Source organism: Lampris incognitus, chromosome 8 (genome assembly GCF_029633865.1).
Source record: "Lampris incognitus isolate fLamInc1 chromosome 8, fLamInc1.hap2, whole genome shotgun sequence".
Taxonomy (NCBI): Eukaryota; Metazoa; Chordata; class Actinopteri; order Lampriformes; family Lampridae; genus Lampris; species Lampris incognitus.
Window position 1 is genome coordinate 21,435,285 of NC_079218.1, and position 26,857 is coordinate 21,462,141.

Consider the following 26,857-nt stretch of genomic DNA (forward strand, 5'->3'; position numbering starts at 1 on the left):
AAATGTGCACTATACTAAATATGCATTTCCACTTATTACTGTTCATGTATGTGTACTTTGAGCAATGACAATCAAGTTGAATAATATGCATGTGCTACAATTTGCTGTCAAATTATAGTCCATCCTAGTCTACCACAGATTATCCAACAATTACAAAATCCTGCATACACGAGATTCGGGTAAAATCAACACAGGCCTGCTGTTTCTGATAATGTGAGTTCTGTTACATTTATTAGAATTGAGACTGCCCCATTTATGGCCTATAGCCTAATGGGCTATAGGCCGTAAATAAGCCTAAGTAAAAAGGTGTATTTCACATAATTAAGAAAGCTCAACTTATAGGCTACTACTGGTATAACAGCAATTCAATAGATACCATAAGAATAGCAAGCAACAGAAAATAGTGGGACTTAAGAGAATATAAAAACTTATTTAATAGTAAAAATCTGCTGAATTCTAAGAATATTAGGAACAAAACAAAAACAAAGACAAAACTGGTGTTAAGAGATTGCTGCGATGACAAACTCGCAAGTGGAACCCCACCATGTCTGGCAACAGTAAATAAATACTACTTTGTGAACAAACTCGGTTAACAAGGGTTAAGTGGTTAGTAGAAAAAATATATTTAAAAAAATGCAGAACGGCATTTCATACAGTAACATGAAAAAACTGCAGTGTAACACATTCATTCAGCCAACAACAATAACGGAACAATAAATAGCTTGGTCATATTACTGTCAGCCATATGTATACCCATCTTCTTTTGGCTTATTCCCTGTTTCTCAGGGGTCACCACAGCGGATTTTTCAGTTTCCATCGGTACCCTTTGAGGGCACAGCACCAATGGCGGCTGTTTTTAACTCGGGGCCTCGACTGTTCACGTATGGAGCTTCGACCAATCCAATACGGTCTTGTCAATCCGCATATGTATAACTTATGTATACCCATATGACACCAAAAAGCAAAAGCTGCCATTCAGTCATGGTCAGTTAAGATAGAAAAAAAATCTATTTATATTATTCACTAAAATATATTAACGGAAACTGATATCATGAAAAATAAGATGAAACAAGTTGACGACAATGAACAATTGGAACAATAAGAACTTAAAAATGTAGAAATTACTTTTACGACAAATATAAGAAAATGTGTACTTTGGCATAAAAATGTTAGAGGTTAAGGGTAATTTTGTAATTTCTTTCAGAAACACCTTTGTCCATTCGCATAGAATGGAAATACAACAATTGTCAGTTGGGAACGCTTTTGGGGAATGCCATCAACAACAGGAATGCCTTCTTTTCTCTGACCGGTCAATACATCTGCATCATTTTTTCTGGGTTTTGGGATCCCCCAGGAGGAGCTGGAGGGCTTTGCTGGGGAGAGGGACGTCTGGAGTGCCCTACTTAGCTTGCTGCTACTGCGACCCGACCCCAGAGAAGCGGCTGATGATGAGATGAGATGAGACACTCAGTTCCTCAAGTCAAGGTGTAGAAGCCAACTTTTGTGTCTCACTTCTCTCGATGTCTTTTTCCACTGGGCACAAGAGGTGGTACAGGGTGGTCTCTGCACTCTGCTCAACAGCCACTGTAGTGGGGTCATCAAAGTCCTCATTGCCGGTGTGAGACTCGGTTATGGGAATGTAGGTTGGCACAGCGTTGAACATGACAAAGCCAACGGTAATGATGACAAAAGAGATGACGTAGAGGCTTGAGAACTGGGGGGAGAGGTAAAGAATATTTGGCACAGAATAAACCTTTTAGATGTGAAGCAACTCATGGACCTGGAAAGGGTCCAACTCACTCGCTCATTCAGCTAGGCTGGTTCAAATGACCCAAATCAAGATTTTTTGCTCAAAGGGTGGGTGGCAAAGATCAGATATGTATTATGACTTGAACAACATGGAATTGGATTTTTTTTTTAAACCCGATTTTCACCACAATTGATAGCAGGGCTCTAAAGTTAAAAAGTGTGAAAGTGGAAATAAATTGGATAGGAATCTGATATCTGCCAATGTGACTCGTGTAATCGCGCAGATAATATTTTTCAGGTCATTGCAAGTCACACAATCAAAATGCCACACTCTCACGCTCTCATTGCATTTTGAATGATGTGGTGCACACCTGTCATTGTTTACTTCTGCATTGGTGACAAAACTCTCGTATCACGTGTAACTCATGCAGGTTGTTTCAATCGCAAATCATGGCATTATGATGTAAGCACAGGAATCGGATATGGGTCACTTTTGAAAGTGGATGTAAACAGGCAGTCAAGAAAATCAGATATGGGCAAAAAACATTTGCAGTGAGGCACCAAGATGTGCCGTGTAAATACAGCATCTGTAACGATTAATTAGTCCAATCAATTAGCCCATGGGGGGGGGCAATTGTTGGCAAGGCTCTAAAGTTAAAAAGTGTGAAGTGAGGCTTTATAGAAATTAAAATTTTTATGTGCAATGAAATTATGCATAACTGTGTGCAGCCCTTTGTGAGTCACCCTCACATGAATCGTACCTTTAGATGAATGAATAGTTTTACATGCATTATACTTCTTACAATATAGGAGGAAAACTACACAATAAACACATAGAATAAGCTAACGTGTTCACCGGAGACCTCTTTAAAGAAAACATTGGTCGGCTAGCATTACAGATGAATATTTGGATAGTGTTTGGATTCTTGGGAGTTGTTTCTATGCATTGTTTTCACAACAAAAATATTCCTGGGGCGTTCAGGTAGCGTAGCGGTCTATTATGTTGCCTACCAACACGGGGATCGCCAGTTCGAATCCCCATGTTACCTCCGGCTTGGTTGGGCATCCCTACAGACACAACTGACCGTGTCAGGTCCGCGGTGGTGTAGCGGTCTAAGCATCGGCTTTGTGTCGATGCAGTTGCCCACTGGGGACCGAGGTTCGCGCCCCGGTCTCGTCAGATCCAACTATGGCCGGACTCGATGAAGCAGCAATAATTGGCAACACTGTCGTTGGGAGGGGGGCGGAGTCGGCTTGTGTTTGTCACATGAATGTGTCTCTGTGTGTGTCGGAAAAAGCAGTGGTTCGGCCTGGATTCGCCTTGTCACGAAAGTGGGGAGGCGTCTCCTTCAAGACTGCCGGCCGGAGAGATGCAGTTGGCGAATGCATGCAGTACGAGGGTGAGTGTTTGAACTATTTAACTAAAATAGGGCTCGATTGGCCACTAAATTGGGAGAAAAAAAGGGAAAAATCAGAAATAAATTTGGAAAGCTACAATTGGCCGTGTCTGCGGGTGGGAAGCCGGTTGTGGGTATGTATCCAGATTGCTGCACTAGCGCCTCCTCTGGTCGGTCGGGGCAGCTGTTCAGGGGAGAGGGGGGAGAGAACTGGGGGGAATGGCGTAATCCTCCCACGCACTACGTCCCCCTGGCGAAACTCCTCACTGTCAGGTGAACAGAAGCGGCTGGTGACTCCACATGTATCGGAGGAGTCATGTGGTAGTCAGCAGCCCTCCCCGGATCGGCAGAGGGGGTGGAGCAACAACCGGGATAGCTCGGAAGAGTGGGGTAATTGGCCGGATACAATTGGGGAGAAAAAAAGGGGGGGAAATCCATAAAGAAAAAAAAAAATCTTCATCCTGCTTTCTCATTATCCACACAAATTAGCAGGGGTTTACTGTTATCAATTCTTTTCTCTTTTTTTTCCATTAATCCTCTCCGATTGACAAACTAGATGTTGATTTTGTTTGCTCTCTGGCCCTGGCCCTCCACCATTGGTATGGTTGGTAGAACTTGAACTGATACTGCTGAGATGTGCCACTCAACAAAAGTGAATCTGCCAGAATAGGCCAGACGTGAGCCAGATGAAACGCTCACACAACAGTAGACATTCGCCTTTACTGAATGCACATTTACTAAGTTTTTATTTGCATGGACTCAGCAACAATAATGTTTCAAATCTATGACACTGTGTCCTTGTTTGCTTTTACTGGGTGATGGATTTCACCATTTTCTCAGCCAAATCTGTTTTAAAAATGGGGAAAAAACCTGACAGAATTATGACTAGTAACCATCCAAAGCTGCTGACAGTGCATACAATTTAGCTGTCAAAGTTGAGATTTACCATTTGGCTAGTATTAATTTACCAATCCAAACACTGGTCTGGGACAAGAAGGTATCTTATAATTACCCATTTGACTGTCCTCACAGCTTACTTTGCACCCTGACAGAAATATGTGGCATAAAATTAACTGCGAGTGCTGCAGTCTTATGATAACTACTCAGAGAGCTTCCAGTACCTTATGAGCACTTTGTGGTGTAAAATAAATGTTTCTGCCTCTGAAAATAAACTGGGGAGAACAACAATGTACATATCTCTGCTGTTAGACAGAAATATCAAATTAGGCTTTCTAGGAACGAATAACACTTGATTTTCACATTTCTCATTGCCTGCATATTTGAGTTATATGACTATGTCATGTGGTTTAATCCAGTTTCAATGAAGCTCACTCAACACGTAACTGTAAATCTTAAAATTGTGCTCATGGTTTTAATTTGAGATACATAAAATAACAATTTAGTACTACTTTAGGGCGTTTTGTTTTATTTCCATTTATCATGACACTTACTGTGTAGTTAAAGAGGAAGATGCCACAGAAGAAACTGAAGAGATCTGCAGTTAGCAGGGAAAGGTTGACAGCTGTAGCACTGGTCATCTTTACCACAATGGGCATGAAGGTGTACAACGCAAACATACACAGGGTGTACACTGCAAACAGCATGACTAGGGAGAAGCAAGTAAAAGGATGTTGGCAGAGGTATTCAGAGCAAACCAATTGAATTCTGCTTCAATTAGAGATGACTTTAGCTTTTTATTAAGCAGTGACATTGTGCTTTAAAGACTTCAGCAATACGAGCAATGACTAATATTGTAATTCAATGGAACATGTGAACTTACCTATTTTAAGGTCCCACTTTATTGCCTGTATTGCACATGTTTCCAGTACAGCCCTGTAATACCGGGTACCATCAAGTCAGATAGTGATGGAAACAGGTATGTATAAAGCTACAATGGGTTTGTGACCCATTTCTTTTGTAATTTTCATTCAACATCTCTTCTACAGTTCATTCTCAGTTTAGGTTTGTTTAGAGCTTGCAGTGTTAAAACTAGGGCTGCATATTGACATGAATTGGGTAATAAGGTTCCTATCCCAAGGTGTCACAATTCAATATATTATGATACATGATGATATTAACAAATGACTTATTACAATGTTTTGTCAAAAATAAGAACATTTTCAAAGAAAATACCTCAATATGCATAAAATCAGAGTAATCAGACCCAAAGCTAGTATGACACTGGCAATGCCTGCTGTTTTTGTGGTTCTGTGCAGCCCAACAATACTGTACCTGCCACCTAGTGCTCAAGGATATGAACAACAAAATGAAGTAGTGCTGTTTCCATGTCTGAATATGTAATCTTAAGAATTGATGCATTATTTTTGAAAATGTACCCAATATTTTCTCAAACCCCTAGATAAAAGGCTTCTCCTTTACCAAGCATGGGTGTTATTTTTCCTTTTCTTTAATGTCCGTCTGTCCAGCCATCCATCCATTATCTATACCAGCGTATCCTGGTCAGGATTGTGGAGGGTGCTGGAGCCAATCCCAGCATGCATTGGGCAATAGGCAGGATCTTTATTTAATGTGTATTTTATTCATAATGGAATTTTCTAGGTGTAGTCAGGTGTTGAAGAAAAGACACTAGGATATGTGCAGTCACTTACAGCTGTACTCCACTAATGACAGTTCCAAATAAGCCCATCATGCCAAGGAACTCCATTCTGCTCAAGTTCTTCACTGTGTATTCCTGACACACATTGGACACAGCATACAGAACAGCACTTAAAAGGACCAAACCATCACCCAGCAGAACATCACTGGCTACAGACCGAGAATAGGAAGGACGGATAAAAAAATACAAAGGGGAAGGGGATATATACAGAGGAAACAGATTGTAAGAGAGAGGGAGAGAGGGTTTGGGGGAAAATAGACAATTCCAAAGGGTTGATTACTAAGGTTTGACCTTTGGATGGCTTTTTACCTTCGATGTCTCTGATAAGAGTACACAGTGACATTACTATATTCACAGTTTTATGATGCCAAAGCTTATAGTTGAGACAGTAAGAGTAACCTTTCTAAAATGTTTGAAAGTGCTCAAATGCCAGCGCACTATTGTAAAAAAAAAAATGGGTTCTACGATTTTGACACATAAATTATGATTGTACAAGTATCCTTACTGGATCCTTGGTCTCTCCCAGCCAGCAGGTCAGCCCCAACCATGGCCCCCACCCCAAACAGACAAACGACCACAGCCACAAAGTGGACCGGTCTGTAGCGCGTCTTTAAGAAGAGCCAGGCAAGTACCATCAGCACTGGGATCAAAAAGCAGTCCAGCAGCTGAAATACATATCACAGACCAGGATTTAATTGGCTTGTTAGCAGCACAGTAAATATATGCCAGGCAATAACATTAGGAAAACAAGATAAACTTTGGAGGTCACCCTTTCTTATCAAGGATTCTAGGAGATATTGTACATTTTTGTGCCAAAACCCCCCCCAACAATTTGTCTACAATTTAAACCATTATAAAAAAAAAGGATAAATTCAAATTAAATATCAGCAATAGTCAATCACTGTAATATTGATAAGTTTGTTAAAATACAACTTCAGCTGGTTAAATTAATGTGTGCGCTCCCTGACAAATCTTAAGATTACTGCTGCAGTCCTAGAACAAGGTCTACGATGTGTGGAATTAAATGCAAATAAAGGTGGAAAAAAAAACATATCTTAAATGTTTCCATTTCAGGCAATAATGCAATAAAATGGGAATATTTTCATAGGCTGTGCTGACTGCCTGTAGGCGCTGAAGACATTTCAACTGACATAACATCTCAATTCCTTACTAGAGGGAATCCTAATTTGCTCTTCTCTCACCTGTATGCTGGTCAGGGTTGTAAACTGGTAGGCCTTCACAACTGCATAGTTTGCCTCTACATCTGTCAAGCCCATCAGCAAATACTTCCACCATTTGTTTTTTAAAATTTGTAAAATGTTCTCATCACCTTTAAAAAGAAACAGAGATCAAGAATGAATGTCAGAGTTGCTTTGTTTGCTAATGTCTTAGCTAGGAATACCCTTATGAAAAGCATCGATCTTACTACATGAGTTTTTCAGATGGCTGATTTATGAAGACCACTGACATGTGGGGTTTTTTTTCTCTCACTCAAATACTGATGTTGTCCATCTGAATCAGTCCTATTGGAATTTATTATGATGTGATAAATGGCAGTCTGACCTTTCCTGAAGCTGAGGGAGGATGTGTAGATAAGGAGCAGAAGGACATAGTTGAGGAAGCTCTGCAGCATGGGCGTCTCCACCCCAGTATTTGCCAGATACAGGCAGCTCACAGCCGTCCCACAGATCAGCAGGGACAACCCCTGGCCCATGGCTAGGGTCTTCAGCAGATGCCTTTTTTGATAGCAAGAAAATATGACAAATCCATTTTTAACAGAATATGAACACACCAGTTGTAGGATTTAGAGACATCATCTTGAATAAGTGCCTGTGATTCTTTAAATAATCAATCCACAAGATCAGATGCAACTATGTATCATAAAACCAGAGGGGATACTTGCGTGGAACCTCTTGTGAGAGAAAAGTGTGACTTGTGTGTCAATGCCGAAATCCAAGTACCAGACCGGCCTGGTAAAATATGGATGTGCCACAAATTCTAAATCTGAAAAATTGCCTATTTCACCTACTACACCCACAACATTGTTTTGCCCTGATTAGCACCGTTTGCACACAAGTCTATGTGGTGTTGAGTTCACCTAGAGTAATCACAACCTTAGAATAATCAAGCAGCAGACAATTTAAAGCAATAAATGCTACCAATCCCTCAGCCTTATAAAGTCTGAGCAAGCATAACTCTATACATAACAAAATCCACATAGCAGTGGTGTCACACAGAGGTAGATAGCTAGATAGATAACATAACTACATAACAAAATCCACATAGCAATGTCGTCACACATAGATAGATAGATAGATAGATAGATAGATAGATAGATAGATAGATAGATAGATAGATAGATAGAATGTGTAACCCCCACTTGCCCCCATGGCATACTTAAAAACATTTCCTAGTAACTCAGAAATTGTAAATGACAGCGGGGGGGAAAATCCTTTCCCCTCCCGATTGCGGTTACAAAAGAGGGCAATTTAACAGTGCTTTGCTCACCATGTCAGTACATCCTTTATCTTGTAATTGAACAGTAGTCCATAGATTCGCCTACACCCGCCACACTGGCTCTCTTCTACGGGACCCTCCATCTACTTCAGGGTTAAGCCTGGAACAGTAGAAAGAGAAGAATGTGAACACCAATAAGACTCAAACTCGCGTTTTCGGTTTTTTTTTCGGTTCTTTTTTTTTTTTAATTCCCACCAGAACTCTCGGCAGCCGTCACGTAATCTCCTCCGCAATGTAGTTTCCTTTGAGGATTAATTTCTGTTCCCTTAATGGAAACTTCAGATTGATTATGCTTCAGTCAACAAAATTTACAGGTGGATTACACTAAAATACTGTTAGCCCAGCTGGAAAGTCGTTTCCGTAGATATTTACCTGTCTCTACCTTTTAGTCTCCATTCATGAAATATCTGAGGGAATTCGCCGAGTGCAATAAAGGTTTAACCAAATTGTCTCAGACTAGCAGCAATACATGTGTCAATTCATTTTGGACCGGATCGAACAAGCTTGTGTGCATACGGGGTGTGCCCGCCGTGCTACGATTGGCCAGCTCTGTGACGTCAGCTCTGTGCAGACAAACTTGATAGGAGCCGACCTTGCGGAACCTCTCGACCTAACACAAACACCGGGTCAGTCTACACACTCCCTGTGTGTGTGTGTGTGTGTGTGTGTGTGTGTGTGTGTGTGTGTGTGTGTGTGTGTGTGTGTGTGTGTGTGTGTGTGTGTGTGTGCTGTTATGAGAGCGATGGAAGCTGACCCTGGGACATGCAGTGAAGGGATGGAAAGTAAAAACAACTTTACTGTGAGAAAAAGCTGCCCTTGAAGCCGCATCAATATTATCTTCTTGACTATAATTTCGCTCCCCTGTAGTTGTAGTAAGTAGCCCACATTTGTCTCAAACTCAGCGCTGCCCGATGATAAAATATGATTGTTATTACTTATATTTATTTACACTATTGTGTCGTTAGAATTACATAGAATTACAACCCACCATCACTAATAATAATAAATAATTATTAGTAGTGGTGGTCGTGGTAGTATTGTGGAATCACATATCTCGTTATTGAAGACCTTTAAACAAAACGTTCACACATTTCTTTTTAACAATGAGTAGAATGACTGACTATATGGCTTTTTTTCCCCCAGAAACAAAGGCTTTTCATGTTTATATGCATTAATATTGTGGCGAATTCCACTGGAGTGTTTCTGCTCGAAGTCAGGGGAAGTCCATTATTTGACCACGTCACAATACAGTCAAATAAACCTTGCACAGAGAACAGTGTTGGTGCAGCAAGGCATGGATTCTGAGCTGAAACTCGTTGCTCGTCATATAGCTAAAATGATATGATGAGGGTATCATACTTTGTGTTAATAGTCATAGACATCTCGTGTGTGTGTTTTACTTTTCTTAATCACAGGGCCAACGCGCGCGCACACACACACACACGTGTGTGTGTGTGTGTGTGTGTGTGTGTGTGTGTGTGTGTGTGTGTGTGTGTGTGTGTGTGTGTGTGTGTGTGTGTGTGTGTGTGTGTGTGTGTCAGCCCTGTGATGGCCTGGCGGCCTGTCCAGGGTGTCTCCCCGCCTGCCGCCCAACGACTGATGGAATAGGCTCCGGCATCCCCGCGACCCTGGGAGCAGGATAAGCGGTTCAGATAATGGATGGATGGATTAATCGTTTGTCTCAGTTGCCTCCAATTTCCTGTTGACAATCTTTTGACTTTTTTCAGCCAACACATAAAAGTCTTTATGAAAGATTACCTTATAGAAATTCACATAAACCACATTTCATAACAGCATCGGAATCAAGTTTATCGGCCATGTAGGTTTGCACATACATGGGATTTGACTCCGGTTTCAGCATGGTAAAGTCTGTAATAATTACAATGTGAGGGAGCAGCAAAACGCCCCTTGCCTTCATTATTGTGATGAAGGTCACACTTCCTACTTCAAATGGACCACTGTGTGTGGGAGAAGGACTACCGTAGGATTTGGTACGCCACATTATCCAGAATTGCAGGGAGGCAGGGTGGGTGGTGTTTAATGTTAACATAGCCTAGTTGAGATGGCAAAGTTTCACATCTGTAAAGTAGGACCTACATATAACACGTCTTGACTTGTTATGTCACATCAGAACTTTGCCCTTGAAATGCTTAAAATATGTTATAGTACAAATATGACAACTTCAATTAAATTAATGAAACACAAGAATGAATGAATTACAAGTATTTGTATTTGTATTTTGTAAATTACAAGAATGAATGAATTACAAGTATTTGTATTTTGTAAATTGTGTAGGCTTTGTAGTTGCTCATTCTAGCTGTCAGTGTCAGGTAGACCGTTCCAGGGAAAATAAATAAGTTGTACAAGAACAGAAAATTACGTAGAAAAACAATGTGCATTGCATGGATTTGGCTCATTTCAGCAAACCACGATTACCGACGAATGCAATTACAATTACATTAGAAATGCCTGCACAGATGACTTTTGTCATGTCATGTGAATAAACTTGACTATGTATAAATGTATTTGCGCGGAAGAAAATATCGAACGTCAAAACAGCGACCGCTATATTCACGCGAGATAACGCGAGAGGATAAGTTCAGGGAACATGGCGACGTCTAATTTGCTGAAGGTAGGACCCACTTCAATTCAATTTATTTTTGGTAACATTTGATAAGTACCTGTCACTGATTTGGTGTAACGCTATCATTTAGTTCTTACCTGGATGAGCAGTACGGTATCAAACAGGTGACTGTGTTGTCAACATTTACTTTAGCAAGGATTAGTTGGGCAACCCTGGCTAACATTAGCTACTCTCCACTGATTTAACCTAGCTGGGTAAGTAGTCAAACAAGCCAGAGGAGCTAACGTTTGTGTGTCAGAGAGTGAGACAGAGGCACAGAGGGATGAGGAGGGAGAGACAAGATGTTGGCGTACGCCAACTTGAAACCATTGCCTGAAAGCAAACAGCCTCATATCCTCAAATCCAGCATTATGTGTGGATCAGGGGTATAGCGTGCAGCAGATCTGGCGTTTAACCAATAGAAAAAAGAAAGGAAAAAGAAAATAGAGTCAGCGTGCCCGTTAAGATTTTGTGACATTAAGTTACAGTCGCCAAATAGTCAGGTCTTACAGGCAACAGTTGCAGAAGGTTGTGCATGTCTTCCAGCTTAGAACAGGGAAGGTGTCACAGGAGAAACATAAAATTTAAATCCCATTGACTTGGACAGGGGCAGTGCAATCACAGCTGAAGTCATGAGTAAGCATTACTATCCCCAACACAGTGAGTAAATACATTCCTGGATTTCCCTATATATTGATCATCTTAATCTTAGCCTGAACCATGAATAGTGCTCCCATGTGTATGTTCTAAACTCTAAAGAATAGTCATGGTAAAACTTATCAGCATTTAGTGTTGCATGGCTTAGCCCCTTCCTGTCTGTTTCCAGAACAAAGGCTCCCTTCAGTTTGAGGACAAATGGGACCTGATGCGTCCCATAGTCTTGAAATTGCTACGCCAGGAGTCCGTCACCAAACAACAGTGGTTTGACCTTTTCTCGTAAGTTCGCTGACTTATGAAGGTTGGAGAGATGTGTCTCTATTCATCTAAGGGTCTCCTTAATTCTTAGTTGTTTGGGCATCCTCTTTGGTCTTCATTTTTACAGAGATGTCCATGCAGTATGCCTCTGGGATGACAAAGGTCCCGCTAAGATCCACCAGGCCCTGAAAGAGGACATCCTAGATTTCATCAAACAAGCACAAGCAGTAAGACTGGGGAATATTTAGAGTTATATCAGTCATGGCATCTGTAAAACTATTTTCCATGCCATAATGATGGCTTTTCTTGTCCCACATTAGTCTATTCCTGTTTTCCCTTAGGCTGCTTGAAGTGCACATAACACTTGATCTTTAAATAATGCACAAATGATTGACACTGATGATGCTTAACCACTGCTTGTTGTCATATGACTCTTCATCATGTGCAGCTTTGCTGGATGAATATCAGTCAACAAGTAAGACATTACCCTTCTGACTAAAGATCCCTTAACCCTGACCTACCATCCAACCCCACCTTCTCCCAGCGGGTACTCAGCCATCAGGATGATACAGCACTCCTGAAGGCCTACATCGTTGAGTGGAGGAAGTTCTTCACACAATGCGATATCTTGCCCAAGCCATTCTGCCAGTTGGAGATTACCCTCATGGGCAAGCAAGGCAGCAACAAGAAGTCCAATGTGGAAGATAGTATAGTCCGTAAGGTGAGGAAGAGGGGGAGTTTGAAAAGGTGGTTTAGATTGTTTGGATTTGTAGAGTTGTTTGTTGTGGGTGACTTTATAAAGGAAGGTAATCTAGAATGTAAGGATGCTGTAGTTGGTCTGCTGAACAGTTACACAGGATGTTCTTTCTGAACGAGATCACTTATTAGCCTACAAGTGGTGTGCCCACTCTGATAGTTGTGGTTGATTAAATCAATGAGGCATGATGTACATGGATATTAAAACAATATACACACTGGCAATCACAAGATATTAACTTAATTTAAGAAATCCCAAATCTAAACCCTTAGTTACACTTGTTTGCCCCACTAATAATCTCTGTGAAAAACACGAAAACAAGTGTTGCTTTTCTTGGCCTTTTTTGGACTTGATGTGATTAATGTTTTTAATGACTGGAAGAAAAACAACATACTCATTAAATGCAAGCAAGTATGCAGTGATGGATATGTTTTTAACAGCAGCCTACATTTCTGAGGACACCTCCTTGACGATACATATTCTTTTTACTGCGATCAAATTGTTTATAATCCAGTTTCTCCTGTTTTTGCCCTTTCTGTGGTGACCACAGCTGATGCTGGACACATGGAACGAATCCATCTTCTCCAATATTAAGAACAGGCTGCAAGACAGTGCCATGAAGCTAGTCCATGCAGAGAGGCTGGGTGAGGCCTTTGACTCCCAGCTGGTTATAGGAGTACGAGAATCCTATGGTGAGAATACTTCGGCCAACCTATGCCCTTGATGGACACTCATTCATATTCCCTTACAGGGCCACAAGTACCCTCATTTTCAGAATAGCCCACTCCCCCCATGAAAATCAATAATCCTAATCCGGACATTTTTAGTTTACAATAGTTTTAATTAAGAATAGCTTCATTTTTATAGCACTTGTCAAAGCTAAAGTTGCAAAGTGCTTTACAAATGGATAAAAAAAAATAATAAAGAGAAAACGGTCAAAAACAATTAAGCAACTACTATGCACTAAAGCAATCAATTTGTCAAAACAACTTACAACTACAAAAAGTTCAAGTTAGTTACAAAATAGTTAAAAGATATAATCAATTAAATACAGGCCAGCATGGCAGTAGAGAACTTAAAAGGAAGGTAGATATGATGATAAAAACATCAAAGTGAACAGGTTTTTAAAATTTTCTTTTAAGAGAGAGACAAACTGCTGTCCAGATCATTAGAGGGAAGCATGTGAGCAACGAGGTGCAATAATTGAGGTGGGTTGAAATGAAGGCATTGATGATTTGCACAACTTTTTTTTTTTTTTGACAACTGATTTGCTGTTGGGCGGCATGGTGGCACAGTGGTTAGCGCAGTCGCCTCACAGCAAGAAGGTCATGGTTTCGAGCCCCAGGGTAGTCCAACCTTGGGGGTCATCCCGGGTCATCCTCTGTGTGGAGTTTGCATGTTCTCCCCATTTCTGCGTGGGTTTCTTTTGGGGGCTCCGGTTTCCTCCCACAGTCCAAAGAAATATAGGTCAGGTGAATCGGCTATACAAAATTATTCCTAGGTATGATTGTGTATGTGTGTACCTGACCGCCTGGCGGCCTGTCCAGGGTGTCTCCCCGCCTGCTGCCCAATGACTGCTGGGATAGGTTCTAGCATCCCCGCGACCCTAAGAGCAGGATAAGCGGTTCGGATAATGGATGGATGGATGGATTTGCTTTTGACTATATTTTTAAACTGGAAAAAACAAGACTGAAACAACTTCTTAACATGTAGTGTGAAATTTAAGCAGGCGTTAAAGATGACACCAAGTTCGTACTGTATTCACTGAGCTCTAGAAAACGGGTAAAGTGTGTTCATTCACACAGATAAGACAATGTTATTCATTGTATAAATAAGATGATGGGTTGTCATAAGATCTTTATTATAAGTGTAATTCTTATGATAATAATTGTGGATTCTGCAATTGGCTAATGACCTGCCCCAGGGTGGTTCCCTGCCTTCCATCTAATGCTTGCTGAGATAGGCACCAGCCCCTCATAACACTGACATGGATCAGTTGGGTATAGAGAATGAGTGTGTGAAAGCATAATTTGTGTAATGGTGTAATTTAGGATCGTCCGTTTTTTCCACAATCAATCATGGTACTTACTCAGATCTGTTTTCATGATGCAGAAGTATAACCTGACATGCCAGATGGTTTGTTGCAAAACCATCTGAGAAGTCATCCTTGGAAAATATGGGAAAGGGCAGGCACTTTCAAAAAAATACTTGGCAGGTGATTGGATGAACCATCTATCTATCACGGGCTAACTTCAACCAGTCAGATCAAGTCAAACTCTTACCAAAGCTAGTTGGGAGAACAGCGAAAAAAAATCTTTTCCATTGAGAAAAGCCTTCAGTACCATGCTTTGCTGTTCTTTCAGTGAAGAAATACTCTCCAGTTCGGATATAACTGATGTTATAGCATCATCTATGCTAACCTCTTTAAGAGGTGCCATTGTTGTTTTCGAACAAACAGTCACTTCTCCCTGTCATCACACTTAAACCACGCCCGTAGAAGCCATTAGTTCTTCATAGGACGCTGATTGGTCCAAACCACTGTGGTTCGGCCACAAGCGCATAACTTGGAAGCCTGGCAAGATGGATTTGCGTGAGCTTGTGATTCTAGCTGCCTCGCAAGGTAAGCAGAGGTATTAGCTTGGTGTTATTTATTTTAAAGTGTTAAATGAGTAAGCAATGTTGTTTTGGTTCTGCTGCCACAGAAATTAGAATATGCATTTCATCCTTATCTATGGGAAAGGAGACAAGATTTTCCCTGTAAAAAATATATATTCTGTTTTGAAACAGTTTGGAATCCACTCTTCTGTGTGTTTCTGCATTCCACTTTGTGTTTTCTCTGAGCAGTGAACCTTTGCTCCAACCCTGATGACAAGCTACAGATCTACAGGGACAACTTTGAGAAGGCCTACATGGACTCTACGGAAAGATTCTACAGAACACAGGCACCGTCCTACCTGCAGCAGAATGGGGTCCAAAACTACATGAAATATGTGAGTATATGTTCTAGGCAAGCTATAACCCTGCGTTTATAACAATTAATGGAATTTCTGGAATGTTTGGACATTTATTCCAAAAAGGAACAGCTGGAGATTATCAGGAATTTTGAAAAGGGGGTCACTAATCTGAATCTTTTCAATTGTATTTTCATTTTGATATTTTAGATTACCTATAGTATGATTCCACAAGTCTTCATCGCTGATTGTTTATCAGTTGTTTTAAAGGACACTATTACACACCAAGGCAAAGTGTAGGATATTCCAGCATTGGTACAAAATATCTTAACACATGGACTCATCATATGCAACTGCAGGAATTCATGATAGATTGTAATGGCCCTATTTTTGTAAAACTAATTTTTGAGAAAAATTAGTAACTCAAATGATTAAGAACTGGATAGCCCAGTGAAAGGGTTTTTTATTAGCCCTTGGTTGGTATTTCTGTAATTTATCAAATAATATGTTGCAGTAACAATTCCAAGTTGTCTATATGATATTAATCATCAGTTATTAGTTTATAACCAGTCCCCCGGTAGTGACTTTTCCCATGGCATTGCAGGATAACGACTGATTCTGGTAAAATTTTACTTGCCTCACAGACGGACTAACATAAACATATATGTATGCATTAATTCTATGATAGACACATAAACACAAGTTTGTGTATGAAATAGTTATACTTTTTCTGAGGACTTTTTATTGACTATTTACTCTGGTATTGCATTTTTATGGGGGGAATAAATTAACCAATGGAATTTAAGTGAGAGATAAAAGTTGCATGTATTTTTAAGTATTATAAGTGAAAAGACTATTTTAAGTACTCTTAAAACCCTTACATATAAAACATTCTAAATAGATGCAGGTTTTCCATCAAATACTTTGTGCATTGTGTAAATGCAACTTGCTCTTTGTGTAACTGGAGCAAGCAAGAAGTCTCAACAAGCTATGAGCTCATAAGAATGCAGAGATGGCGCCCATGCAGGAACCTCTTACTGTGAGAGCAGGAAAATAGCACATTAGAATATATTTTGAGAGTTAAGTAATTTAATTCCAATTATATTATGCATGTCTTCAAAAACATCGCTCTTAACTCTGACTCTTGTAGATTGGATTTTGAGCTTCAAATATGAATCTCCTGGCGCTGACAGGCATTCAGCTTTGACATATTTGCCAGTAATTTACTGAGGGTTTTTTTCTGCATGTTTTTTAAAAAAAAATCTGAAAGAACAAAGGTTAATTTGTCAAATATTTAATGACATTTTCCATACTATTTTAATGTGAATTTACATTCACTTTTAATATATTGTTGAGCTGTTGATAATTTTTGGTTATACATGTGTGTGCTTGCCAGGCTGATGCCAAGTTGAGGGAGGAGGAGAAACGCGCACTACGTTACCTTGAGACGAGACGTGACTGCAACTCTGTACAAGCAGTGAGTGTATTATCATATTTTGTAATTGAGCCAAGGGTTGGACTATTACTTAGAGAAAAAAAATGCATTGCAGCCGTCTTAGTTTCCCTCCAGATAGTCTTACTTTTTTGATGAAAATGGTGTACAAAGAGCTCTGCCCATCTGTACAATACAACTTCGCTATTTGCTCCTACAAAAAAAGTATCACAAAGTGAATTTCACTGTGTTGTGTAGACGTTGTTTGATTAGATTAGCTTTTCTCAGCACTCCCAAACAACACACGATCATGATCCATTTTTGTGTTTGTCCTCCCAGCTAATGGAGTGTTGCGTAAATGCACTTGTGACATCATTCAAAGAGACCATCTTGGCTGAGTGTCCAGGCATGATCAAACGAAATGAAACAGAGAGTGAGTACGGCAGGAGTGCTCCCACCAAAGGCTCAGCCAGCTCAGGTTTGCAACAGTAGACGGCCCCATTAAAGTCAGCACCTGTAGAGTACCCATTTATGTCAGTCACCTTGTCTCACCAACACCAGTGTTTGTTATTACATTGAACATGTCTGTCTTGATTAGTGTCTAGAATGTTATAACCACCTGTTGTGTGTCCTTGAATTTTTGTTCTAACTGTAGTGTGTGTCCTTCATAACCATTCCAACATCTTAGCTCATCTTTTTAAATCTGTGATGTTGCAGTAGTACTGATGTTACACAAAGGGCATCCATAGACACTTGAAAAACTGCCCATATTGGGCAAATTTTTTGAACAATGCAACTGTCAAATGGGATAACTTAGGAATCAGTACATTACACCAAGTAAGGGGCTCAGTCCCATTTCAGTCTTATTGCTGTCTTTGGCTGATATTGTTCCCTGAAGAAAAAAAAAAATTGGAACACATGAATTTTACAGGTATTTAAATGATCGCAAGTGTAAAGTGGATTTTATTGAGATTGACATTCAAACAGAATTTTTAAAAAGGCCAAATCTGCTCATGAAATGATGCAGAAGCTTTCCACTCCATGCCAAAGCTAAAGTAAACTAGTTTTCCTGGAGTCACTTTCTGGTTTCTCTGAGTGTAACTCATGATGCCCTCTGTGTCTCCATGCTGTCATTGTCTAATGTTGGGAATCATGATCTATAAGTTAATTTTCCCAAAATTATTATCATTATTATTTGGTTTTTACTAGGCCATTTAAATACTGTGGGCCCTCAGAACCGAATTTAGCCATTACAATGAAATGAGCTATTTGAGATCTAATAATATATTGAGTTTGCTTGGCGGTCAATGAGAAGAGTGACTTTTTGGGCCCATCTACTTACTATCGTCCTCTAGTGGCTGTGTTTTCGGTACTTCACCTCTCGGCGAATCATTAAACCTCTGGTAGGTACAGTGACAGCTGCTTCCACCACTAGGCTATTTGGGAATCTCCGTTCACTGAGAACTGTAGTTTCTTCAGTATTTGACCCCAGTATTTTTTCTTCTGTCACAGAGTTACATCTGATGTTCTCTCTGATGGACAAGGTGCCCAGTGGAATTGAGCCCATGCTTAAGGACTTGGAAGACCACATCATGAGTGCCGGCCTGGCTGATATGGTGGCGTCGGCAGAGACAATTACCTCTGTAAGTGTCACATTCATGTGTGTGTCAACTCATCAGGGTAGGATAAATCTTCAGGGTGGACACTAGCCAAATGATGAATCTGTGGTTGGTAAGCTTGTTAGTCTGCTTCTTCAGCTAATAAACATCACTTGAGTAGGGCTAAATGATATTGGAAAAATTGACATTGTGGTATTTTTGTTTTTTGTGATATTAAAGAAAATAAGAATTGCATAATTTCACCAACTATATGCAGTTTTCAACTTCAATACTTCCATTCAGAAAGACTTCATCACTCTAGCAATGATGAGGGTGATTTTAAGGGGGGCAATAAGGCAGCTGTTCAGTAACTCTGGTTGACTCAGCTGGACAGTATTGTATTCAGTTAATACTCACCCATTAGCCCAGGCTAGTCCATGATCAGTACAATATTTATTATTCACTTTGCTTACCCTTAAAGAAGGGGGCTCGTCTATGAATGGGTGAAAGAAGGGTGGTGTGTAGAAAGGATTCAGGAGATTACAGGAGGCTTGAAAACACTGTCCGTATTATGGACATGCACTTGGCATGGATGTTAGACCAGCAGTCAAGAAGTCATGAAACCAGACTAAATTGTGATTCATCAGATGAAAAATGTGAAACCTTACTATTTGTTTTCTATAAAAACATTTTTTTTAGCAAAACATGATTGATGGGCACAATTTGCCTGACATTGCATCTTTTGCATTGTGACTATTGCACATGAGCACATTGCAATGTTAATGCTAAAACTATATATTAGCCCTACATTTGAGGGTCATACAGTATTCTGAAATCTTAGTTCAATGGCAATAGAATAAAAGTGGTTGGTGAATTATGGTATTTACTAGCCACTGTGGCCAGGGCACAAAAGAAACTTTGCGCTAATACAGAAGCAGAACAAGCACTTAATGTGGTGAACAGTAAGATATCTGGGTCACATCATCAGGAATGATTTATGTGATGATGATGATGTGCAGCGCCACAGTGTTGTAAACTGTATGCACAAGCCAATATGCTGGCACGCAAATTTCATGTGTACAGATGATGTTAAAACTGCTCTTTTTAGGGCCTACTGTACTCCACTCTATATAGCCCACTTGTGGTGAAATTATAGCAAAGCAAAAATGAAAAAAGCTGCAGGTAGCTTATAATGATGCATTCAGAATCTTGCTCAAGCTTCCAAGATGGACAAGTGCAAGTCATATGTTTGTGACTAGTAATGTTCCCACTTTTCATGCGGTGTTGCGGAATTTTATGTACAAATTTATGTGCCGATTAATTGTTTCCAGGAATGTAATTATGATGCTCTTAACTGAGCCTACACAAAGTGACAAGGTACTCCTCTAGTTTCTGGGAACATTGGAACAAATGTCTGTATAGGTTTTAATCATTGTGGAATTGTGAACTGCTGTTTTAGCTATATTTTTGTGTTGTTGCCCTGTGTTGTATTTTTGTTGTTTTTTTTAATGTGGACCTATGTGTCTGAATAAAGTAAGATTTGATTTCATTGGTTTGTCCATTTTCAAACTCGTCGATATGGGGACAGAAATACCTTCATTATTTGACACGCCAACAGAATTAACTTTCAAAATGGACAAATCGCAGCTGCTTGTGGTTATTCTTTTATAGGATTCAGAGAAATATGTGGAGCAGCTGCTCACACTATTCAACCGCTTCAGTAGATTGGTGAAAGAGGCCTTTCAGGACGACCCACGTTTTCTGACTGCTAGAGATAAAGTGAGCCAACCTTACCCCAACTTGGCAAGGAACACTATCATGCCATTTTATCTGGGAATCATTGTCATAATGCTGGTATTCTTTCTCCCTGTAGGCATATAAAGCCGTTGTGAACGACGCTACAATCTTTAAATTAGAACTTCCCATGAAACAGAAAGGGTATGGTATACTCGACATTTGGTCCATTGACTGATGAAGGTGGTAATGCGTAGTGGCCTTGTTAATGTTCTTATCCATCCCCCCCCCCCTCCTGTTTTGTCAGGGTTGGTTTAAAAACTCAACCAGAGTCCAAGTGTCCAGAGCTGCTGGCCAACTACTGTGACATGCTTCTGAGGAAGACCCCACTCAGCAAGAAGCTTACATCTGAAGAGATAGAAGCCAAACTCAAAGAAGTGGTAGGTGTTATTGTATTTACCTGGAATCTTGCCTTTTCTTTCCTTTTTCTTTTCTTTTCTTTTCGGAGAAATAGTTTGGAGCTCATACCCGCAAGGAGGTGAATCATTTTTGTGATTTTTTTTTTCTAATTTCCATCGATATTTGTTGTAAACCTTGAGTTTTTCACGTGGTCTCTAACCTTTCAGATGTTTGTGTTCATCCTTTACAGCTATTAGTGCTGAAGTACGTCCAGAACAAAGATGTGTTTATGCGTTACCACAAAGCCCACCTGACCCGTCGCCTCATTCTGGACATCTCAGCTGACAGTGAGATAGAGGAGAACATGGTGGAGTGGCTCAGGGTATGACCTGTCTGGGTGTGTGAGAGAGAAAGACATGAGTCATTAGCAGTATTCACCTTATTGTGCGCTGATCTCAAAAGACAGTTTTTGTTCAGGTTGCTGATATTAAAAACAGTTCAAATAATAAAATCCTAAAATAAATTCAAACATAATACATCACTACATTGACTGCCTTGACAGGTAATTAGTAATGGGTAATTCACCATCCATGGCAGTGTCTGCAGAATACAAACAAGGTTGTAAGTCCATATTTTTTGAAGCACCTTGATGACATTTAGTAGAAACTATCCCAAATTGTTTTTTTGAGTACTACTATATGTGTCTCTGTCAAAGTGCTAATATACTTTTTAAATTGAGAAAGTTTTCAAACTGGCCTTGCCTTTGTGTGTGAGGGAGTATCCAGTAGCTCTTGTGGTAGTTTGACATTACCCACCAATGACTAATGATCTGTCCTGTGGCGTTTCCTAACAGGAAGTAGGAATGCCAGCAGACTATGTCAACAAGCTTGCCAGGATGTTCCAAGACATCAAGGTGTCAGAGGACCTCAACCAGTCCTTCAAAGAAATGCACAAACATAACAAACTCGCATTACCTGGTAAGTGGCCATTAGCAACAGTAGTAATTTAGGCATTCAGCTGATGCTTTTATCCAGAGTGAGTTTTGATCATTGAACCAGTAGAATACATCTAAATTTACCAAGATTAAAAGCAACAAGTGGTTGTAAAGACTCTAGTGCCTATTCCTTTGGCCTTAGAATAATTATGTAAGAGAAAAGTGCCGTGAAAATAAATTAAGTAACCACTTATGAGAGAAAGCGTTGGTTTACAGAACAGTAAGAATGAGTGGAGGATTCTGTGATGCTGTGATTCAGTAGGGAGAGCGTGGTGTGAGGCTGAAAAGATGTGTTCAGCTTATTATACTACTACAACTACTTTTGGCTGCTCCCGTCAGGGGTCACCACAGCAGATCATCTGTTTCCATTTCTTTCTGTCCTCTACATCTTCCTCTGTCACAACAGCCACCTACATGTCCTCCCGCACCACATCAATAAACCTCCTCTTTGGCCTTCTTCTTTTCCTCTTCCCTGGCAGCTCCATATTCAGTATCCTTCTCCCAATATACCCAGCATCTCTCCTCTACACATGTCCAAGCCATCTCAATCTTGCCCCTCTTGCTTTGTCTCCAAACCATCCAACCTGAGCTGTCCTTCTAATGTTATCATTCCTAATCCTGTCCTTCTTCGTCACTCCCAGTGAAAATCTTAGCATCTTCAACTCTGCCACCTCCAGCTCTACCTCCTGACTTTTTCGTCAGTGCCACTGTCTCCAAACCATATAACATAGCTGGTCTCACAACCATCTTGTTAACCCTCCCTTTAACGCTTGCTGGTACCCTTCTGTAACAAATCATTCCTGACACTCTTCTCCATCCACTCCACCCTGCCTGCACATGTATTAATTTTATTACCGACTATAAATGACTCTGCTTCTGCCTCAGTTCTGAAGAGATGTAAGTAGCTCTAGTTGAGCCAATTACAGTTCAGTGATAGCAAGAAACACAAAGCATCTATAGGTTTATAGCAGAGATTAATCGTTTTTGATGTTAGACAGGTTGAGGAAAGCAGGGAGGGTGGAGTCAAGAGGACAAAATGTAGTTTTACTCAACCATCTATACATTTGCAAACATGCAATATGCCGATGCAAACATGTATGGGTGTTTGCCTGCACACTTAATGTAGTACATGTGTGTGCCTCAAGGGACAATTTCACATTTATGAAACCAAAGTACATGAAAAGTCAAAGAAGTATAGAAAGGCAAGCTGAAGCCTGGAAAGACCGGGGGAAGGAATACAGTTGCTCTATTGTAATACACTTACTATCTTGATGCTTGGAGAGAAAGCAAACAAGCCTAATAGCATCAATCAGCCTTGTATGTACTCTCCTTCCATTAGAATAGGAATGTTTTGATGTTTTTCTTCCATTGAGAATGGGTATCAAGAAGTGATTCTGACTTGGAACCAGTTCCAAATTTTCGATAACGGGCTAGTCATTGACAAATATGAGTTTTGGAACTTCTTACCAAATCCAGAAAGAATAGTTTCAGCTGTGCTCTTAAACAAGTGAAATACACTATGCATCAAGAAGTTTAAAATACTTTTCATCAACTGCCAGGACCTGCTGCCCTAATGTCCGCCTAATATAATCAACTTTTGGCCTTAACATATTTTGCACTGTCTTCCCTCTTGCTTGAGAGTCTATGGCACATGCAAAGCAGGCTCTTTGAGCTGCTGCCCACCAAGGCTTACAGTTTAAAAATAATTCTTAAAAAAGATAACTCTAATGCTGGCATATATTACAAATGTTTGTCACCTGTTAATTTAAACTTCCTACAATTTTAAAAATTGGTTTCACGCAAACAAACTGTAACCAAAGTTGTCAGTCAATAGCTAATAGCGTGTTCCTTGTATGTTTTCTTGCAGCGGACTCAGTCAACATAAAAATCCTGAATGCGGGTGCATGGTCGAGGAGCAGTGAGAAGGTATTTGTATCTCTGCCTACAGAACTAGAGGATCTCATACCAGAGGTAGAAGACTTCTACAAGAAGAACCACAGTGGCAGGAAGCTTCATTGGCACCACCTCATGTCCAATGGCATTGTGAGTCATATAAATTTGGTGCAATAAGAACACACACGCATGCATACACTTGTACATAGAAAAGAATCATTCCCAGAATTTTAAGTAAATGTTGTCATAGTACAAAAAACTATATAATTCACAAATTAATTGGTGTACTTGATAAATTAGGCCAAGTGATTGTTCAGAAGCACTATTAATTTTTTTTTGTGATGCAACAGACATCTTCGGAATCGTATTGGTATGGCCCTGTTGAAGTACCTGGGAGACTGACCAAATTTGAACTCTCTTACTGCTCTCTCTCTCTCTCCAGATCACCTTCAAGAATGAGGTGGGCCAGTATGACTTGGAGGTGACCACATTCCAGTTAGCTGTGCTGTTTGCCTGGAACCAGAGGCCCAGGGAGAGGATCAGCTTTGAGAACCTCAAATTGGCAACTGAACTGCCGGATGCTGAGTTACGACGTACTCTCTGGGTAAGGGGAGGGAGGTTGTGAGCTGGTTAAATATATACTGCTAATCACACACAGGAAACAAAACTGCTGTTTTAATCATGGGGCTGCAGCTTTTTCTCATTCTTCTGTTTTCCTCCCTTTTTGCAGTCTTTGGTGGCATTCCCAAAACTGAAGCGGCAGGTGTTATCATATGACCCATTAGTGACTTCGCCTAAAGACTTTGCCGAAGGAACATTGTTCTATGTCAATCAGGAATTCTCTCTTATGTAAGGGATGTTTGAAATTAGTTGCTGTTCGTTCAGAATGCCTCATCTCCTCTTCCTCTTCATTTTTACTTCACTTGTATTACTGGTCAGCACAGTTTACCTAATTGCCCCCCATGATCAGGATGATCCAAGGAGGGATAAATTGGTCACCGTCCATCCATCATATGCAATATCTTAGACATCACCAATCTGATTATGTTGAAGCTTGGGTGAATGTTAATCCTGACACTGCACTCTGACATTTATTATAATTATTGACCAATTTTTCATTGCCGGTTTACTTTTCAGTTTGAACAAGCATTACTTCTGTTATACCTAGACTCACCGAGAAATCTGACCTGCATATGCATCTCTTCAAGCTGTCAGATTCATAAACCATGAATGTGGTTAAGAACGTTAGGAAGAATTATATGTTTTACCTTGGAAAAGTAATGGAAAAGAGGGCGGGTTGTAAATCCTACTCTAAGCGTTACCAATTAAGCCTGGGGTCATTGCATCATTCATGGTCAACTGTTTTATCACTTTTTGAAGCAAACTCAGAAAATAAGACAGTGATCCAAGCCATTGTCTCTTTTCATTCATCCTCAAAGAAAAAACTCAAAGGTCCAGAAAAGAGGGAAAATCAATTTGATTGGCCGATTACAGCTCACCACAGAGCGAATGAGAGAGGAAGAGAATGAGGGTATCGTCCAACTCAGGATACTAAGAACACAGGTAAACAGCTCACTACCTCATACCCATGCAGGATTTGAGACTACTGATCTGTGATGTAACTGGGCCCAATTCGAACTTGTATTTTCCAGTATAGAGTTCCCACAATCTGTGGGTTGTCTTTATATACATATATAACGTAACGTCCAACATAAGTCTTTTTGTTTTTATGGGCTTTCCCCCCCCCATTTCCCCATTCTCCATCCTCATTCCTATTCTTCATATCCAGGAGGCCATTATTCAGATCATGAAGATGAGGAAGCGCATCAACAACGCCCAGCTGCAGACAGAGCTAGTGGAGATCCTAAAGAACATGTTTTTGCCACAGAAGAAGATGATCAAGGAGCAGATGGAGTGGCTGATAGAGCACAAATATATCAAACGGGACGAGTCTGACATAAACAGTTTCATCTACATGGCATAGCAAAGTGTCACTGCAATGACCCGTGTTGACTGTGGTTTCTGTGGATCAGGCCTGACTCCAGGCCCCTGTCCTCCATTTAAGAAAATGTCCTGTGCAGCGAGGCATGATGTTATGACTGAAACATATTTAAAAAAAAAAAAGGAACTTCCTGCCTTTCGTTTGTATAAAGAAAAGAGAACACTCATTGATGCTGCAGGACCCTGCACCAAGTGTTTTATTGTCGTTCTGGGATGGTAGGAGATTCCTCATTGCTTTAATCAGGCTGTGATTGAGAATGGTCCATTTTTTATTTTTTTATTTTTTTTTTGCCATGGTGTCCCCCCATCACCGTGCTGGCCAACCACCAATCCTATTGATTGTGCAACTCTAAAGGCATGCTGAGAAGAAACTGACTCGACAACCTTGGCCCACACAACACCTGCTGTCCAGCTTTAGTCAATGTCAAACCCAGACTATGTGAAAACAGACAAATCTGTGTCGCTTTCCATACTGGCACAGAGAGGAGGATCCTTTTACCCAAATAGCCGTGTTTGTTGTGGCAACCGGATGCTTTTGAAGCACTATCGGTGCTAAGTGGTCTCTACAGTCAGGTGGAGTGATTAAAGAGTTTTGAGGGGGCAGAAAAAAAGTACTTCACTGTTTTTTGAACTGAAACACAGTGAGCGAAGCCAGTTCCAAAACGTATGCTTGCCTATACCCCTTGGTAACAAGTAGAATATGGAGAAATTAGCATATTGCTATCTTGAAACATAAATTACATTATCCTCTACTAAATTTGCCATTGGGTAGTGGCTAGAGGTGGAATAAAAATTAAACCAGCGGCTAACTCGTGTCTTTGACACCCCTCTTCTCTGGAAGTAGCCTGAGAGAAAATGGTGAGGTCAGTATTACACGTGTTAATTAATTCCAAGTTACAGGAGAGTGTACATTGAGATGTGAACGACGGAATGATTAATTAAACAGCACCTTATTATAAAACAACACACAGGCTTGCCTTTCATCCTAAGGTACGTATACTTGGTTTTACAATCATTTTACTTGGCCAGTATATAAATAATAAATTTAAACTGCTTAGATTTTAATGAAAAAGCTCTCACTAGCCCATAAGGACTAAGTCATCTTTGTTGGTTCTACCATTTCGTCGGGCTTGTCTAGCAAGATCTATTTAACTCAACTTAATGATGAATTTGGCTCATTTTCTCCCCAAAAACACTTATGTGCCTTTCCCTTATAAGACTGAAGACTTAAGGTGTCCAGACATGTCACCTCTTCCTTGTTTACATCAAGTTATCTTACT

The 26,857-nt window shown here is 40.3% G+C and overlaps 2 protein-coding genes across 3 annotated transcripts; one reads left to right on the top strand and one right to left on the bottom strand.

Annotated features, from left to right (window-relative positions):
- Positions 1-1,480: 1,480 nt before the first annotated feature.
- On the bottom strand, positions 1,481-8,363 carry slc35f2 (solute carrier family 35 member F2). The gene is made up of 8 exons (XM_056284236.1): positions 8,272-8,363; positions 7,327-7,499; positions 6,966-7,093; positions 6,269-6,428; positions 5,756-5,912; positions 4,927-4,979; positions 4,598-4,752; positions 1,481-1,714 (listed from the first exon to the last, which is right to left on the bottom strand). Exons 1-8 carry the CDS (start codon positions 8,361-8,363, stop codon positions 1,481-1,483), a joined length of 1,152 nt encoding a protein of 383 aa, XP_056140211.1.
- Positions 8,364-10,888: 2,525 nt separating this feature from the next.
- cul5b (cullin 5b) lies at positions 10,889-26,518 on the top strand. 2 transcript variants are annotated; one of them, XM_056284628.1, is made up of 19 exons: positions 10,889-10,912; positions 11,730-11,839; positions 11,946-12,045; positions 12,363-12,539; positions 13,126-13,267; positions 15,420-15,565; positions 16,923-17,003; positions 17,298-17,436; positions 18,471-18,601; positions 20,228-20,335; positions 20,430-20,494; positions 20,598-20,730; positions 20,940-21,071; positions 21,543-21,666; positions 23,551-23,726; positions 24,019-24,180; positions 24,307-24,425; positions 25,016-25,139; positions 25,366-26,518. In XM_056284628.1, exons 1-19 carry the CDS (start codon positions 10,889-10,891, stop codon positions 25,558-25,560), a joined length of 2,388 nt encoding a protein of 795 aa, XP_056140603.1. In that variant the 3' UTR covers positions 25,561-26,518. The 2 variants fall into 2 exon arrangements, with proteins under 2 accessions (XP_056140603.1, XP_056140604.1); XM_056284629.1 differs by having other exon boundaries at positions 17,298-17,391.
- Positions 26,519-26,857: the final 339 nt, after the last annotated feature.